The 13,369-nt window shown below is 52.5% G+C and overlaps 5 protein-coding genes across 5 annotated transcripts in view; 3 read left to right on the top strand and 2 right to left on the bottom strand.

Moving 5' to 3' along the window:
* The window catches only part of BBA_02536 (micro-fibrillar-associated protein 1), a gene marked incomplete at both ends in the record, with an annotated part of 1,440 nt that extends 742 nt beyond the window's left edge, over positions 1 to 698 (bottom strand). Inside the window, one exon of the mRNA XM_008597633.1 lies at positions 15 to 698. Coding sequence (XP_008595855.1) covers positions 15 to 698 — 684 coding nt within the window. The remainder of the gene's footprint in view (positions 1 to 14) is intronic.
* Positions 699 to 1,100: 402 nt separating this feature from the next.
* On the top strand, positions 1,101 to 2,436 carry BBA_02535 (RmlD substrate binding domain-containing protein; the record flags this gene model as incomplete). Its single annotated transcript, XM_008597632.1, has 4 exons — positions 1,101 to 1,285; positions 1,349 to 1,368; positions 1,448 to 1,894; positions 2,141 to 2,436. 4 exons carry the CDS (start codon positions 1,101 to 1,103, stop codon positions 2,434 to 2,436), a joined length of 948 nt encoding a protein of 315 aa, XP_008595854.1.
* Positions 2,437 to 4,041: 1,605 nt separating this feature from the next.
* On the top strand, positions 4,042 to 6,666 carry BBA_02534 (uncharacterized protein; the record flags this gene model as incomplete). The annotated part of the gene is made up of 2 exons (XM_008597631.1): positions 4,042 to 4,848; positions 4,900 to 6,666. 2 exons carry the CDS (start codon positions 4,042 to 4,044, stop codon positions 6,664 to 6,666), a joined length of 2,574 nt encoding a protein of 857 aa, XP_008595853.1.
* Positions 6,667 to 7,362: 696 nt separating this feature from the next.
* BBA_02533 (tetratricopeptide-like protein) lies at positions 7,363 to 9,584 on the top strand (the record flags this gene model as incomplete). Its single annotated transcript, XM_008597630.1, has 4 exons — positions 7,363 to 7,460; positions 7,540 to 8,103; positions 8,163 to 8,295; positions 8,349 to 9,584. 4 exons carry the CDS (start codon positions 7,363 to 7,365, stop codon positions 9,582 to 9,584), a joined length of 2,031 nt encoding a protein of 676 aa, XP_008595852.1.
* A 609-nt stretch (positions 9,585 to 10,193) lies between these two features.
* BBA_02532 (S-layer protein) lies at positions 10,194 to 11,607 on the bottom strand (the record flags this gene model as incomplete). The annotated part of the gene is made up of 3 exons (XM_008597629.1): positions 10,194 to 10,681; positions 10,751 to 10,823; positions 10,888 to 11,607. The coding sequence occupies 3 exons, from the start codon at positions 11,605 to 11,607 to the stop codon at positions 10,194 to 10,196; spliced, it is 1,281 nt and encodes a 426-aa protein (XP_008595851.1).
* Positions 11,608 to 13,369: the final 1,762 nt, after the last annotated feature.

Raw genomic sequence — 13,369 nt, 5'->3', positions numbered from 1 at the left:
TTCAGCTCGCGCACGCGCCAGGCGGCCTCCTCGGCGGCCTCGTCGCGCCCGTCGGTCGTGCTCACGTCCGAGGCCGCGTCGTCGTCGTCGTCCTCCCAGTGCTTCTTGCCCGCGGCGCGCGCCGCCAGGTCCTTTTTGATCTGCTCCTCGACCAGCTCGTCGGCGGCCCGCTTGCGCGCGGCCTCTTCAGCCAGCCGCGCCGCTTCCTCTGCTTCTGCCGGCGTCTGGCCTCCGCTGATGCCGCCGCCGCCGCGCTGGCTCTTGGGTATGAATTTGGGTCGCATCATCATTCGTCGTGGCGCTTCGTCCTCGCTGCTCTCCTCTTCGTCCGATGACTCCTCTTCCTCCTCTTCGGAACCGTCCTCGTCGGGGTTGTTGTCGTTTTTGGCGTCGCTTTCGTCGTCTGTTACGAAACCATCCTCGGCGGCCAGCCGCGCGGCTTTTTCCGCAGCCAGCCGTCGTGCCTCTATCGCTTGCGCTTCTTTCCGACGCGCATCGAGGTCGACTTTGCTTAGGTTGCTGATAATCTTGCCCGCGCTGGCGGCCTTGGGGGGCGGCGGGATGGCGGCGGCGGCGCGCGCGGTGGTTGCTTCGTCGGCGTCGCTATCAGAGTCGGATGAGGAGTCGGCGCCCACGTGCTTGCCCGCGCGATGCCGCGAAGGCTTCAGCGGGTTCGCTGTCATGCGCTTGGGTGGCATTTTGCGACTTGGGATTTTGTTTGTGAATGTGATTGGAAGCTTGAAAGTTGGATTCGTAAACGCAGGAACAAAATCGCCGCTAGCAAATCAAGCTTCTTATCAGATAAGACTACCCTGCACCCGATACATGGATTGATTATCCCGCTCGCTTCCTCTTCATGGCTTGGATATCTTCACAAACGCTTGTTTGGCTTTCTCTTCGTGTTGCTTAATTGTCCTGTTTATTTAAGCGGCTCATGCGGACTGATTCGTCGCCAGTCTCTTGCGTGACGCTGCATTCATGAACCGCATGCGTCAGACAGCTTCTACCCCACTACTTCACAACGTCGTGCTCCTCAACTTTACTCTCGCAACTAAGCTGACAATCTGATTGAGGTCACGTCCTCACCACTAAAAACAGCAATGGTAGACCGAACAGTCGTCATCACTGGAGCTACTGGTCTTCTTGGCCGACAAGTGTCTCGTGTGTTCCGCAGAAAGGGATGGAACGTCAAAGGTACTGGCTTCTCTCGAGCAGACGGTGTCGATGTATTGAAAGTAGACCTTGGTAACCCGAGTGAGATTGAGAAGCTCCTTGAAGAGACAAAGTAAGTCAAGATTTCAACAGTAACCTCTTACACACAATATGAATTAAGAATTGAACAATCTAGTCCCGAGGTCATTGTTCACTGTGAGCCGCCCACCCTTGATCACCGCGCCAGGTGATCGACATCTCTTGTCTACGGCGGATCAGCTAACCCAAGTCCAAGGCGCGGCGGAGCGTTTCCCCGACAAAGTCGAAAAGGATCCCGAAGGTGCCAGGAAACTCAACGTTTCGGCCACGTCGTCGCTGGCGCAAGCGGCGGCGGCCAAGGGCGCATTCCTGATCTACATTTCTACCGACTACGTCTTTCCTGGAAGGCCCGGAGAAGCACCATACGAGGCCGACTCTGAAACGAACCCGCCCAATCTGTATGGGCAGACAAAGCTGGACGGCGAAAAGGCGGTCCTGGCGGTGAATGGCGGCAAAGCGGGATCGGCGGTGGTACTGCGCGTCCCCGTTTTGTATGGATCAGCAGAGACACCGGCCGAGAGTGCCGTCAATGTACTGCTCGACGGCGTCTGGAAGTCCCAGACTGAAGACAAAAAAATTAAGATGGACCACTGGGCTCCACGCTACCCGACCAATACTGAAGATGTCGGCCGAGTATGTCATGGTATGTCTCAACAACAGCTCAGGTTTTTTCTTTTGTCTTTTCTTCATTTCTTTTTCTCTGCCGTGTTCTTGAGCGCTTGCGCGTGACATGTCACAAGTCTGAGCTGTTTGAAGCGTCGAATTCCATTGTTTCGTTTCCAGAATGAGACGGCTCCAAGCTGGCCAGGTTTTTGGAATATTGGAAACAACACGCCAGATGACGAATTCATGCAAAAGGCTAATTCCAATTTGTTATTTTGTGTTGTAGATATTGCGGAGCACTATCTGCGTGCTTCTGACCGAGTCTCCCTACCAAAGATTCTGCAGTTTTCTAGCGAGGACAGGATGACCAAGTATGAAATGTGTCAAAAATTTGCAGAGATTATGGGCTTGCCCTTGGACAACATTGAGCCCGACACCAAAGGCAACGATCCGAATGCAAGCGTGCAGCGTCCATACGATACGCACCTGAGCACAAAGACGCTCAAGAGTCTCGACATCAACCTGTCCACCTGCGACTTTACCGCGTGGTGGAGGCGCGAGCTGGGGGCGTTTCGCAAGTAAAGCAGGCCAGACTGCCAAAGCGGATTCATGCGCAGGCGCAGATCTTGACGAAAGCCTGCATTGGGGTACATGTGGCAGGGTCAAGGGCTGCTAACTAGTTGTTATTGGAGTAGCACTGGAATGTATACCAGTATGCAAAATCAGGGCAAAAAAATATTGAGCCACGAACAGTTGGGCCGACCGTGGTGGCAGCCGCCCTTGCCGGCCAGTACAAAAATAACAAACTCCCCCCAATCTTGGCAGCCTGCGCTCGCATGCAAATTTTATTGCCTGGCAAGAGGAATCTTGGCGCTTGTCAGTGGTCTCACTGGGCGGGCATGTCTCTGGTGCTCATTTGCGGCTGGCTCTAGAGTCTACCAGTAAGCCAAGATACGATACCATACATAGAACAAGGTGTGATGTCAGCTGCAGATACGCGTCGTGATTGCCCCAAACAGTCATGAAGATCAGGCCAAGACTATGTATACGTAGTATCCGTCCCGTTGCCGATGTGCTCGATGCCTGCCGGCGTAGAGCCAAGCCGTCGTGTTGGTAGAGTGCCGTGCCCTCCCCGATTGCCATTGACTCTCTCATTTCCCGGCGACTATACGGATATTAATATCGTCCTTGTATTCTCACAATCTTCATTAGTTAGAAGTGCTTCCTGCTCCCTGCGGGTACTGCGCCACGGCATTGAATAATATCGCGAGGCGGGGCGCTTTATCAACTTGTCTCCCTGTGTGCATTTATTGCTTTTTTTTCCCCCTTGCCAGAACGGCAACGCGGGAGCCTAGGACCAGGGGTCACCCTTGCACGCCAATCGCTAAAATCGACAACACAAATATGTCTAGTTACGGGCAAACTATTTAGTTACGGATATTACTGGTCAAACTAGAAATCTAGCCTCATCTGCTGTCAAAGACAATGGAATGTAGCAACGCGCGTTGCTGGCGGGGCCGTCTTTCTCGGGCGCCTTTACCAATGAGACAGTGTGTCGACGCCCCGAAGCTTGACGCGTGAGCATACAATGCGTTTTGAGGAATCTTGGGAAGCGAGTAGGCGTGTCTTGAGACCAACTAGGTTATTTGCATACTGAGTAATAATAACAACTAAACCTCGTCGAGAATGCCCGCATATTAGGCTTGACTGGCCCCCATTTCTACCGCGTGGCGCCAATTACACCCTGCGCGGCCCTTCTTCTTCCGCGATTGCTTTCCTTTCCTCCTTTGCCATCTCATTTGCTCTCGTCACCTTGTCGTACGATTTTCTGCCTTTTTTCGAATTGCTCCTTGCCTTTACGAATTTGTTCCTGTCGTCGTATTCGTTGGATACGACTCCTCGGATTAATCCATCGAACGGGCCATCCATTCATTCGTTTTTTTTTTTAAACTGCCTTTTTATCTTTAATTAGACGCCCCAAAGTCCTGTGCAGAACGCCCTGTTCCACAGTCGACTTTCAATACGTCAGGTTATACTCTCTTTATATCGACGGAAGCGTAGCCTTGAGACAGCCGACCGCATCTTATCATACAATTGAACCATCCAAGTACGACTTTGGACACAAAGGACGACGCAGCAAAATTGAACAAAAATCAAAATTAAAAGCTTGGTGAAATCTCCTTTGCAATGGCGACAGAAGCTACCCCCACCGAGGTCACCCAGTCTACATCGAGATATCGCATGCTTCGCGGCAAAAGCAGCTCTTCGCCACGCGTCCTGGACATTTTCCGCGACAGCGACAAGCTGGAAGAGTCACCGACCCGCAGACTACGATCTAGCAGCGTACACACTTTGAAAGCTGGGCCAGGCGACAAGAACGTACCAGATGTGCCACCGTTACCATCCTACGTGCTTACACCCAAACCAGTCAACATTCCTCCACCAGCCACGTTCAAGAGTCAGGATGAGGAAAAAAAGCCCGACAGTGCTGCAGAGGTCCAGAAAGTAGTCGCAGACGACGTGCATGAAAAGAACTCTACTACCGAGGCGTCTGGCGAGCCGTCTCTACTGCCTCTGCAGCAGACCAAGAGCAAGTCGAAGCGCCTCATGTTTGGCAAGAAGGAGCTCGAAAGTGAGCCCTTGCCAGGTGCCGAGGGCTTGGATCTGGAAGTGCAGCGCAATACCTCTGAGCGACAGAGACCAGATCCTCCGCGGCTTCAAGCAACCCTTGCTACGCCGCCGCCGCCGCCGAAACGAAAGCCGTCGCTTTTCGGCCTATTCTCCAAAGGCAAGAAGTTGTCGCCAACCCCGACGCAGCCAGATACTCCCAGTTCCGTTGCCACGACTGTTTTCACGAGCCGCGGAAGCAGTCTAGAGACGGCATCCAACCCCGACAGTCTCGGAATTCCGAGTGTCGTTGACAAGCCGGCTTCATATACTACTCATAGACCGCAAACAACGCCCGTGATACATGCGTCGCAAAATTCTGAGCGGGTAAGTACCAGCAGTCTGTTTACTGGTATTGTGACTAACGAGTATTTGAAGCGTGTGGCTGTTCGATGTCAATCTTCCACAATCAATCTTGCTGTAGCTAGTGACACCAACGCAGTAGACATTTTGCTCATGGCTTCGACCATGATGCGCCATCACATCAACCCTGCCAGCAGTGTCGTGGTTGAGTCGTACCTCATGTTGGGTCTTGAACGTCGTTTGCGACGCTACGAGCGTATTCGCGATGTCATGAACACCTGGGACAAGGATCATGAGAACTCCTTGTTAATCCTCGGCTGTCCCGCTTCCATGAGCGACCACGACCTCGACATTGACGCCGTCCCCGACTCCAAGGAAGCTCCGCCCGGCTTCACTCTGCAACTGTACCAATCTTCGCGCCCCGGCAAATGGAACAAGCGCTGGGTTACCCTGCTGGAAAATGGCCAAATGTATTCGGCCAAGACGGCAGATGCGCTGCCCGGCGACGCCGCCTGTACTCAGCTCTGCCACATGGCTGACTTTGACATTTACTCACCCAAAGAAGCCGAGATTCGACAGAGTGTCAAGCCACCAAAGAAGTTTTGCTACGCAATCAAGAGCCAGCAGAAGAGCACGCGAGTCCCTGACGAGGTCAACTTTGTGCATTACTTTTCGACAGACAATGAAGAGACTGCCACGCAGTTTTACGACATGGTGCACCGTTGGCGAAGCTGGCTTCTTGTCGCCAAGAAACTCGCCCTCGACCGAAAGATGAATGCTCCCGCACCCCAAATAACATTCGGCTCGGCCAATGGCTCCGACACATCAGCCGATGAGATCAAGTCCGACTCACAGACGACGTCTAGCGCAGCTTCGTCTTTTGGCATTGGCACGTTTCAGCCGCTTCTGGATGTGAACAACCTCTCTCAGCTGGCGGAAGAAGCGAGAAAACTGATGCCGGTTGGGCCGTCAAGATCCGCCACGGCAGACGAAAAGCATGAGGCGCGCCAGCCGCCGTGCACGCCGGTTTCCAAAGTCAAGAACCAGCAAGCCAAACCGAGCCTGAAACGAGCCGAGACGGACAAGTATTCCGGCTCGCCCCCCAACTCAATGTACCACAACTCGCCTGGGCCTATTCGGGTGGATCGTTTGAAGACTAGCCCCAGGGCGGCCAACGCGACGCCGCTCGAATTCGACGCCTTCATCTTTGACGCGCCCGAGGAGGAGGAGAAGCCTGACAAGCCCGATGCGGCCCCCAACGTGCCCGAGGAGCCCGAGCTGAGGTCGTGGTTCCCCTCGGCCGCCGAGCACACGGCAAAGATTCGAAAACACGAGCCGCCTCCCATGTTCCGCCGACCAGCCACCGCCGACGCAGCCCTGCACGGCAACCAGCGGCGGCCGAAACCGTCACACTATAACCGATCGCACTTTCTGGAGCCGCCGAGACTCTTTGATGGCTTCGGCGGCGGCGGCGGCGGCGGCGGCGCCCCGTCTTCCAAGCCGACTTCCCTCGCACCGCCCATCTACAAGCTGCCCGGAACACCCATGATGCCTTGTGCGCCGAGACCGCGCCCCATGGCGCGCTCGAATACTGGCATCAGCGGGCCCCCCGAGCCGCAGCACGGTGCGAGGCAACGGAGCCGCTCTACGGCTCCAAGCTCACATGGTAGACGGCACATGCCGGAAAATATGCCTCCGCTGCCGGCTCTTCCTACTCGGTCCATGAGTAGAGATGCTTCAGCGCCGCCCCCAGCGCCGATAGCACCGCTGAATATCCCGTCGCGTTCGTCGCCGCCGCAGCGGGGGCCGGCACTGCAGTCTGTCTCTGGGCAACAAATCTAGCGACGGAAAGTATTGATAAATTTTTTTTTTCCTTTTTTGTAATTGTATCTCGAGGCAACGGTTTGCCTCCAGAGAGGCATTGGATTCTTGCCTTTTGCTTGGGCAGTTGCTGCTGATGCTTGGAAATTAACGGACTTGTAAAACTTGTTTCTCTTTTTTTGGGTGTCTTTAATACGAATGATACTTCGGGGTGCGGATCACGAACATATATTTAGCAACAATCGTTTTATATCATCAATTAATTTTCTTTTTGTAAATGGACGCCAACCAAGGCATTCTGAGGCCAGGGGAACACTATTTGCATGATTGTGGCTACCATGCGCCTAAATAAAAGCACTTTGGATCTCACTCTTGGACAAGATAGGCTAGAGGCTTACTGTATTTAAAGGAACCTTTGTGCCAGTTTTGAGGAACAAGTGGCAGGAGCGATGGTGTAAGTGGACAGTGCGGATCACAGTTCATTTATAGTCTGCACACTGTCAAAGACGCGCTCCCAAACAGCGCAGATCGCGACAGCTTCGGTAAACGGTGGGCCGTCTTGGGTCAACGACAGGGCCCAAAACAAAACCAAGCCTGATTCACAAACTGGTTTACATCGACTAATGTGCTCTTGCCGCATCTTTTCGAATTGAGTTTTAGTCTTCCGAGGAGTCTTTGCCTGGGCAAAACGGCGGCGCGCCACCGCCAACGGATACAATGGCGCTCACAGCTCACGAGCTTGCGCAACTGCGAGTAGCTCTGCAAGACGCAGTGGTGAGATGCTCGGAGCGCTGCCTATACCAGTCTGCAAAATGGTATGATTACAAAAAAAACCAGACCCCCCCAAATTTCGGCACCGCTTAAAACGTCGTGGGCTAAACTGTGACGGGGCAGGGCGGCGGAGCTGTTGACGTCTCTTCCCGAACCAACAGCCGAGGAGCTGGCAGACCAGAATGCGGAGCAGCAGCAGCATCATCATTTGTCGCCCGTCTTTTTGCCAAACCAGGACCCGGAAGAGGCGCAGCTCGAGGCCGGGGAGCTTAGCAAGTATCTCCTGGCCAAGTCGCTCTTTGACTGCCGCGAGTATGACCGCTGCGCCGCCGTCTTTTTGCCCGACGCTCTCTTTTCCACGGTGCTGGGCTCGAGAGCAGATGCTGCGGGCGGCGGCTCGCCGAGCAAGGGGAAAAACAAGGCGAAAACGGCAGGGGCCGGCTCTGCTGCTGCCGCTTTTTCGCTGCCGCAAATCAGCCAAAAGAGCCTGTTTCTCGCCCTGTACGCAAAGTTCTTGTCAGGCGAGAAGCGCAAGGCTGAGGATTGCGAGATGGTGACTGGGCCGCAGGACCTCGGAACTGTTGTGAATAAGCAGCTGCTCGCAGTTGGGAGCTATCTCTCGTCATGGTTTGAAGCAAAGACTGTGGACAATGAAGTGGCTGGAAGCCAAGGCTGGTTGGAATATTTGTGCGCTGCAATGGTTCTCTTTTTTTTTTTTCATATGAGCATGCTGACTTTTGTCTCAGATATGGCATGGTCCTCGCAAAAGAAAAGAACGATAAACGAGCTTTGGGCTTCTTCTTGCAGAGTGTGCACAAGTTTCCCATGAACTGGGGCTGCTGGCTAGAAATCACATCGCTAACGTCGAGAAGCGAAGAGGTACGTGTTTTTTTTCATTATCAAGAGGCAAAAAAAACTAATCTTGAAAACAGTTGGATCGCATATCTCGACACTGCCCGCAGAACATCATGTCATACATGTTTCACTTACATACGTCCCTCGAGCTGTACCAACATTCGGCAAGTCTAGCCACTTCACTTGAGCAGCTCATGGGCATCTTTCCAACATCACCTTTTCTTCTCACCTGTAACGCGCTATTAGCATATCATGAAAAGGACCTACTGCTAGCGGAACAGCATTTCAGCCGCCTACTTTCCCTGCACCCGCATCGCCTAGACTCCCTGGATCACTATTCCAATATTCTATACGTTTTGAACCTCCGACCAAAACTCGCATTCTTGGCGCATCTATGTTCTAGCGTGGACAAGTTTCGGCCCGAATCTTGTGTTGTTATCGGGAATTACTACTCATTATTATCCATGCACGAAAAAGCCGTTCAGTATTTCCGACGCGCGTTGACGCTAGACAGGACTTGCCTGTCCGCCTGGACGCTGATGGGCCACGAATATGTCGAGCTCAAGAATACCCACGCAGCCATCGAATCATATCGACGCGCAGTAGATGTCAACCGCCGCGACTACCGTGCCTGGTACGGCCTGGGCCAGACATATGAGATGCTGGAAATGCATACATATTCGCTGTGGTACTACAAGAAGGCCGCGGGCTTGCGGCCTTGGGATGGTAAAATGTGGATGGCTGTTGGATCTTGCTTGCAAAAGATGGGAAGAGACCGTGACGGAATCAAGGCTTTAAAACGTGCTCTGCTCGCGGATACATACTACGACGCGGGCAGCAGCCTTGGCCATGGCGATGGTTCGGGCTCACACGCGGCGACAACGCACATGGACCCCGAAGTACTCTTACAGATTGCAACCATGTACGAGCAACTTGGCGAGGAAGAGGAAGCAAAATCGTACATGGAGCTCTGTGTTGGCCAGGAGGATGGTGGCGGCGGCCCGGCTGGCAGAGATGGAGACGGCGCGCTCATGGACCCGTCGCAGACACACAATGACTCGACAGGAGGAGGATCGGACGACGGAGAGCGAGAGGAGGAAGAAGGACGCAACGAGGGAACAGGCGTCACGGCCGCAACTAGCAAGGCGCGCATGTGGCTCGCCCGTTTTGCCATGCGCACGTCGGATTACAGTGTCGCTCACCGGCTCGCCACTGAACTCTGCCAAGACGGTGTTGAGGTGGAAGAGGCCAAGGCTCTAGTGCGCGAGGTCCGCTCACGCTTGGATGCTTCGGAAGGAGGGCTATTTACATGAGGAAAAGGAAAGTGGCAAAACAGAGGACATGCAATGTTAGCTAGGATAAATCCCATCATATGGTCCCGTTCTGGCAACGACACTATGACTTTTTTCGATACAATGGGACTGCTCTGTGAGAAGCTAGCACGCAAGAGAGCACGTCATGTAAGCATCAGGCACAGGACAATCATCAGGCACAGGATAATCATCAGGTACAGGACAATCATCAGGCACTTGCAATTAACAAAAAAGAAGATGAATGTATCAAGAAAGTTTTTTTGTAAGACGAGTGATTAAAGGACTGAACCCCTTGATTATTAAACCTCCGCTAAAAGATGCTGACCATATCGATATTAGATGTAGTCAAATGAAAAAAGAAGAAAAAAATTATCTTTTGAAAAGAATGATTAAAAAGGAAGCGAAATATCGGTGTAGTAGAAAAGAAGATTAGAAAGAAAAAAAAAAGAAGCGAAATGTTGGTATTGTAGAACCCGAAATCAAGACCCCCATAAACGCCAGGCACGCCCGCTTGCTCAGCGTGCAGGATTCCGGAGCGATTCCTGGCTGCGTCGGAACAAGCCGCCGGCACGCTGTTGTTCCCTTTTTGCGGCACCTCTGGCCGACCATTTACAGAGCCAGGGCGGCGACGGCGGCGAGGACGAGCGCGCCGACGCTGGTACCATGACGGCCGGCACCGGCAGTGATGATGGGAAGGTTGGTAACGGTGGGCTGGACGGTGGCAGTATTGGTAGCAGGAGGGTTGGTGACAGGCGGGTTGATCACAGGAGGAGGACTCGGAGGAGGGTTGATGATGACAGGGGGAGTCTGCGGAGGAGGGCTGATGATAGGGGGAGTGCTGACGTTTTTCGGAGGAGGGCTAATGATGACAGGAGGAGGGTTGACGACACTTGAAGGCGGCGGGTTGACGATAACCGGAGGAGGGTTACTGGTAGGCGGGGGAGGAGGAGGAGCGCTGGTAACGGGAGGAGGAGGAGGAGGAGCGCTGGTAGGGGGAGGAGGAGGAGGAGGAACGCTGGTAGGGGGAGGAGGAGGAGGAGGCACGCTGGTCGGGGGAGGAGGGCCGACGCTGGTGGTGGTGATGGTGCAAGGACAGTCTGGAGCGCCCGTGTTAGTGAAAATCAAAGCAAATTGGCGCAGGGCTGAAAGCTGTATGGTGCACATACCCGTGATGGTCAGAGTGGTAGGCTTGGTGACAGTAATGGTCTTGTTGGGGTGAATGGGAATAATGGTAGGTTCCTATCAAAAGCTGGTGGTTAGTCGCGGTTTCAAAGAGGTTCATCCGGGGAAATTGTACACGTACAGGGCAGTAGGTCGTATAGTCAGTAACGACGGTGGTGTAAGTGTGAGTGGTCTGGTTGTGACGACGGTGGGTAGGTTGAATAGGGTGAATCGTTTGAGTGGTGTGAGTAGAGTGAGTAGTGTGAGTAGGTTTGGTATGGTGGTCAGACCAAGTAGGATAAACAGATTTGGTGTGATGATCAGATTTGGTATGATGATCAGACCAAGTAGGATAAACAGATTTGGTATGATGATCAGATTTGGTATGGTGGCCAGACCAAGTAGGATAAACAGATTTGGTATGATGATCAGATTTGGTGTGATGATCAGACCAAGTAGGGTGAGCAGACTTGGTATGATGATCAGATTTGGTATGATGGTCAGACCAAGTAGGGTGAGCAGATTTGGTATGATGGTCAGACCAAGTAGGATGAACAGATTTGGTATGATGATCAGATTTGGTATGATGATCAGACCAGGTAGGATAAACAGATTTGGTACGATGATCAGACCAATCAGGATGGTCATGATCATAGTCAGGATGGTGATCAGGATGATAATCAGGATGACTAGAGTCAGGATGATAATCAGGATGATAATCAGGCTTAACAGGATGACCAGCGTCAGGATGATAATCGGGCTTGACAGGCTGACCAGCGTCGGGATGGTAGTCAGGCTTCTCACTGCCGTCGATAACACCGGCGGCAACGCTGGTGGCGAGAGCGACGAGCGAGAACTTCATGTTGGCGGTTTTTTGTTTTTCGATTTTTCTTGTGCAAAAGCGAATGTAGAGAAATCCAAGTTGGATGGTACTCGTGTGATGTACTCAAAATAGTTGTATCTTGAAAGAGAAGGAAAAAGAAAAGACATGTGCTTGAGGGGGTTGCGGATGGTCTTTGTAGTCAACGAATGGTGGGGTCGTAATTGAGGTTTTGTTGACCGGTTGCAGTAATAATTCATTATCAACATCGAAGATGGTGTGTGTGTCAACACGCCTTGAAGTATACGATTTAGTTGGCATTCATTGCCATGGTTCCTGCCGAAGAATCTGCATGCGAGCAATGGCCATGATGTGAGGGTGTGGTGTGGCCGGATGCGGATCTTCAAGGTTGGTTGTTGTTCGTGTAAGTCGCACACCCTCTTCCGAATAAAAAACGAGAAAGAAGAGCCGGGGCTTTTCCTTTCCGAGACATGCAGTGCATGTTTTTTGTTTTTCTTTTTTTCTTCTTTCTTCGCCTTCTTTTAAACTACATTTTCCCTCACACCATTGCTCATGTAGTTAGAGTGAGAAGAGGAACGGCTGGAGTAGGCAGGCAAGCGAAAACTCTATAGAACAAGCAAGTTTTCTTTTTTAAAAAAAAAGAAAAAAGAAAAGAAAGAGCATCATCTACAAAGGGACCAGTAGCACACTTGTAAACAGACGAGCATCGTAGAGAGGGAGAGAGATGAGATGCAATGTTGTGATGATGAGCCCAATGCTGGTTCAACAATGTAGTTGCGTTGTTGCCATGGTTGCTGCTGCTGTTGACTTGCAGTTACAGATGCTCGCCGTCTCAGGTCTCAGAGTGTCTCTTCTTTCAACACTTGATAGCACCGCCCAACCCGTCGTCTGAAGTAAACGGCCCAGGCTAGAGGGGGGGCTAGTGCAGGCACAGCGTCGAGCTAACGCAGACGGTGCCCTCGGATTTGGGAGCCTCCAAGCCTCTCTTGGCCTTATGAGCGGGGTTGTAGCTGGGCATGACAGGAGGATCGGACCCGGGGTTGTGCGTGTGTACATCAGACGATATGATGGGCGCGCATAATATGAGAAGACTCTTGGCTGCCCTCACTCACGGGCATGCGCCCAATCTTTGTCTTGACCTTTGCCCGACCACCTTCAACTTGCCTGCTCGGTGAGAGATTTGCCGGAGAAACGTGATATCGCACCCGTAATCCACCAAAAAACTTCAATTGCAAGACCTGGTGGCCTAAATGGCGTCAGGTCACAGAAACTCTCTTCTCTGGAACCGTCTTTGCAGACTCACACCATTAGTTCGCAAAAAAGCTGGGCTTTGAGACTATACGAAAGCTGTCTGGGCATAGCGGCATGTCTTGAATGCACAGTTCAGTCCTAGTGGTTGCAGCTGGGTGGTGGGTGGTTTTAGCTGGCAATGGCCTCGGGAAAAAGAAGATCGCCAGCCTTGTAACAAGGAACGGGCAGCTAATAATTGGGACGCCGCATTCGTCAGCAGAGTTTTTTTTTCTTTCGCACCGAAATTTCTTCTTTCTGTTTCCTGGCGTGCTCATCCTTGATATTGATGTTTTTCTCACGATTCGTTTCCGTGGCACATCTTTGGCTAGCTGGTGACGTAGGACGACAGGGCTTGTCTGATACGCTGGCAAGCTGGTAATGGCTGGCACACCATCGCCGCATCAGCTCATGGATCACAGGAAGCTGTGCTATGCCAAAAATTGGCCGCTTGCAGATGCCAACGAGGTCAGGTTCTTCGAAATTTTCTTCCTCT

This window comes from Beauveria bassiana (genome assembly GCF_000280675.1).
Source record: "Beauveria bassiana ARSEF 2860 unplaced genomic scaffold BBA_S00005, whole genome shotgun sequence".
Lineage (NCBI taxonomy): Eukaryota > Fungi > Ascomycota > Sordariomycetes > Hypocreales > Cordycipitaceae > Beauveria > Beauveria bassiana.
Note: the sequence above shows the minus strand (reverse complement) of the source record. Positions and strands in the feature narration are given on the sequence as shown.